This window comes from Acanthamoeba castellanii (assembly GCF_000313135.1).
Source record: "Acanthamoeba castellanii str. Neff unplaced genomic scaffold scf7180000083984, whole genome shotgun sequence".
NCBI lineage: Eukaryota > Discosea > Longamoebia > Acanthamoebidae > Acanthamoeba > Acanthamoeba castellanii.
The window spans coordinates 2,160-5,060 of record NW_004457341.1 but is presented as its reverse complement, the minus strand read 5'-3'; the positions used below and the strand labels follow the sequence as shown (position 1 = coordinate 5,060).

General features: G+C 60.7%; 1 protein-coding gene across 1 annotated transcript in view; it reads right to left on the bottom strand.

Moving 5' to 3' along the window:
- Positions 1 to 45: 45 nt before the first annotated feature.
- The window catches only part of ACA1_316750 (peptidase, S8/S53 subfamily protein), a gene marked incomplete at both ends in the record, with an annotated part of 4,849 nt that continues 1,993 nt past the window's right edge, over positions 46 to 2,901 (bottom strand). Inside the window, 13 exons of the mRNA XM_004335724.1 lie at positions 46 to 280; positions 362 to 512; positions 642 to 705; positions 784 to 859; positions 944 to 1,025; positions 1,122 to 1,215; positions 1,317 to 1,456; positions 1,528 to 1,765; positions 1,835 to 1,907; positions 1,978 to 2,035; positions 2,104 to 2,186; positions 2,280 to 2,380; positions 2,479 to 2,780. Coding sequence (XP_004335772.1) covers positions 46 to 280; positions 362 to 512; positions 642 to 705; positions 784 to 859; positions 944 to 1,025; positions 1,122 to 1,215; positions 1,317 to 1,456; positions 1,528 to 1,765; positions 1,835 to 1,907; positions 1,978 to 2,035; positions 2,104 to 2,186; positions 2,280 to 2,380; positions 2,479 to 2,780 — 1,697 coding nt within the window. The remainder of the gene's footprint in view (positions 281 to 361; positions 513 to 641; positions 706 to 783; positions 860 to 943; positions 1,026 to 1,121; positions 1,216 to 1,316; positions 1,457 to 1,527; positions 1,766 to 1,834; positions 1,908 to 1,977; positions 2,036 to 2,103; positions 2,187 to 2,279; positions 2,381 to 2,478; positions 2,781 to 2,901) is intronic.

The window sequence follows — 2,901 nt, the reverse complement described above, 5'->3', positions numbered from 1 at the left end:
CCTGTGTTTGTTGTATGACCCCGCAATGCCCACGGACGGCTGACTTCATCTGACCCTGCGGATGTAGAGATCGGTCGGGGCGTTGGGCACGCGGCGCGAGACGTCGCCCTTGAGCCAGCCGTTGGTGTTGAAGCCGCGGCACAGCGGGTTGGCGAGGCACAGCCACTGGAGCTGGGCCAGGTCCGTGCTCCACGTCGGGTGCGGCATCAGGTCGGACCCGTACGCGTCCGTGTTGGCCACCTTTATGAAGTACGATTCGTAGGCCGACCGGTCCAGATATCTGTACGCCACCCATCATCAGGCGCGTGCGGTGTGCGCGTGTGTTGTGTGTGCGTGTGTGTGTGTGTGTGTGGTGGCGTACTTCTGAGAGATCCGCAGGGCCACCTGGAGGGTGTCGCCGGTGGGCGTGGTGGGGTAGGTGGTGTTTTCCTGGTTCCACTTCTGCTCCAGCTGCAGCAGCTCCGTGCCGTACGCGGTGCTGTTGAACATCACCCCAGCACCGACCGCTTTCACTGCAGCGCGCACAAGCTCGCGGTGAGACAGACATGCAACACGACACGACCCGAGCTTAGAGCTGCAACGGGGGAGGCGAGTACGAAGCGAAGTGAGGAAAAGAGTCCAGCGCGGTTTATAGTAGGAACTCAGTAGGCCGGCCCAGTGCTTGGTGGCGTAGTCAGAGATCTGGCCGTCCGGTCCCCACAGGGTCTGTTGCCGCCGCCCCACCACACTGTGGCGTCAGCGAACATGAACAAAAAGAGGAGAGATGGTGACGAAGAGGCGCACGATCTGGTTGCGCGCGTTGAACTGGTAGTGGAGGGCCTGCTCTGGGATGGACGCCCACGACACCGCATCCTTGATCCTGTGCATCGGGTGGGGCCGCGAGGCCATTCATTTTCATACACAAGTGATGGAGCGCGGTACTAGGCGGAAGGTGCCTGCGTACCAAGTACCGAGGAGGTAGTTGGGGTTGGTGGCCAGCAGCCGGTCGAGGTCACTGATGATTCCCAACAACTCGGCGGCGAGCGCTGCGCACAGCACGCGCCGACAGAGGAGGAGCAAGGGAGTGTGTAAGAGAATAAGAAATCGCTGCTTGCTGAGGTGGAGACTCAGGGATCACGCACGCAGGAACGGCAGCGTGTCGCTCTTGTTGGTGGCATAGGACGTGTAGGCAGCGTCGAGCTGCGAGTAGACGTCGTTGAACGTGTTGGCCAGCACCTGACCATCATTGTTACGGGCGCCCAGTGGAGTTCGGTTTGAGCACACACAACTGTCGCCGCACCGACACCGACACAGGGTAGAGGGGGCGTTTAAGGTACCTGGCGCGTGAGGTCCACGCAGTCGTACTGCCACGGCCCGTTGGGAGCATAGCCCTCTGTTTGGGCCGATTGGAGGAACAGACGGAGCGCCTCCACCTCCTTGGTCGCGTTTGACGTACCGCCGTGGCCCATGCCCAGAGCTGAGCTCGCGAGCACATGTACTCGTGGTGAGTTTCCATTGCGTGCGTTGTGGGAGAAATTGCAGTCATACCAGGAGCGAAGCCGAAGAGGCCGGCATCGAGCCCGGACTGGTTGTAGGTGGCCTCGCGCAGCAGCTCCCATGCCTCGCCTACTGGCGACGACCCCGTCGCGAGGCCATACCGCCGCTCGGCGTAGCGCTGCACCCACTCGACGATGTCGAAGGCCTCGCTGCGCCAGCCCATCTCGGACATGAGCTCGTAGACGACCGGGTTCTGCTCGATGGCCTCCATCGTCATCCCCACTCCCACCTGCTCGCAGGGCAAGCATTATTGTCGGGCCATCGCCTCTCATTGTTGGTTTGGTGTCATGGCGTGTACCATGGTGTTGCCGGGCGTGGCGAGAGCAATCAGCGGGTCCGACGAGTACTGCGTCAGATTGCCGTACAGCCCTCTGTAGCGCGGACCACAGACATGAGGAGTGAGCCAAGGTAAGAAGACCACACAACTAAAGGGGAACGCACCTCACGCCGCCTCCGTTGTGAAGCATGCACCACACGAACTCCTTGCCAAAGTACGAGTCTGCACACACATAGAATCAAATGGGAGCGATTCAGCCATGACCGTGTGATCGGCTACTAGTGCCACACCACGGAACTGACCTGTTTTATTCCACTCGGGGCTGTTGTCCGAGGCCAGGTCCAGGATCAGCATGTCCGAGTTATCCACGCCGCTGTGTTGTTGGTGCACCCACATGGAGCCAACCATCAGCGCAATGCGGGTTGAGTGGGTGGGTGGATCGGCACATCGATCGTATGTCGGTTACCTGAGATAGGCCTTGATGCGGTCCTTGGTCCAGAAGGGGTCGAACACGAACGACCAGCCCTGCATCACCCACAGCGCCTGCGGGTCCTGCGTGGCCATACCCTGTAAACGCGCAGCCGCCACCGATTCGTTGGTTGCCAATAACGGTCAGAGACGCTAGTCAGAATGGTGGGCTGAGGTTGGGTTGTTGAGCGCAGCACCTCGTAGACGGCTCGGCTGGCAGCGGCCAGGTAGGTCGGGTCGGCAGAGGGCGGCGACATCTCGTTGAACGTGTCGGCGTTGTAGATGTGGTCTGTCCCGAACTCTTCCTCCACCAAGCGGATGACCTTGCTCCCGATGGTCTTGTAGAGCGAGTCGAGGGGCGACAGGAAGTAGACGTTGGTGTATTGGTGCGGGAAGCCGGCCCAGTCGGCCGACTTGGTGAGGTTGGCCGTCGGGTAAATCCGCTTGATGCCTTGTTCACCACAGCCACCACCACGACCAAGAGTGAACTTGACGCTCGCTGGAGGTGTTTGTGACGGTAAACAAACCTTCGGGCACAAAGCCGGCGAAGGCCGGAAGAACGGGCAGCATGCCGAACATTCTCTGTCGCTCGACGATCTTTTTCTGCAGTTCGGCCTGTG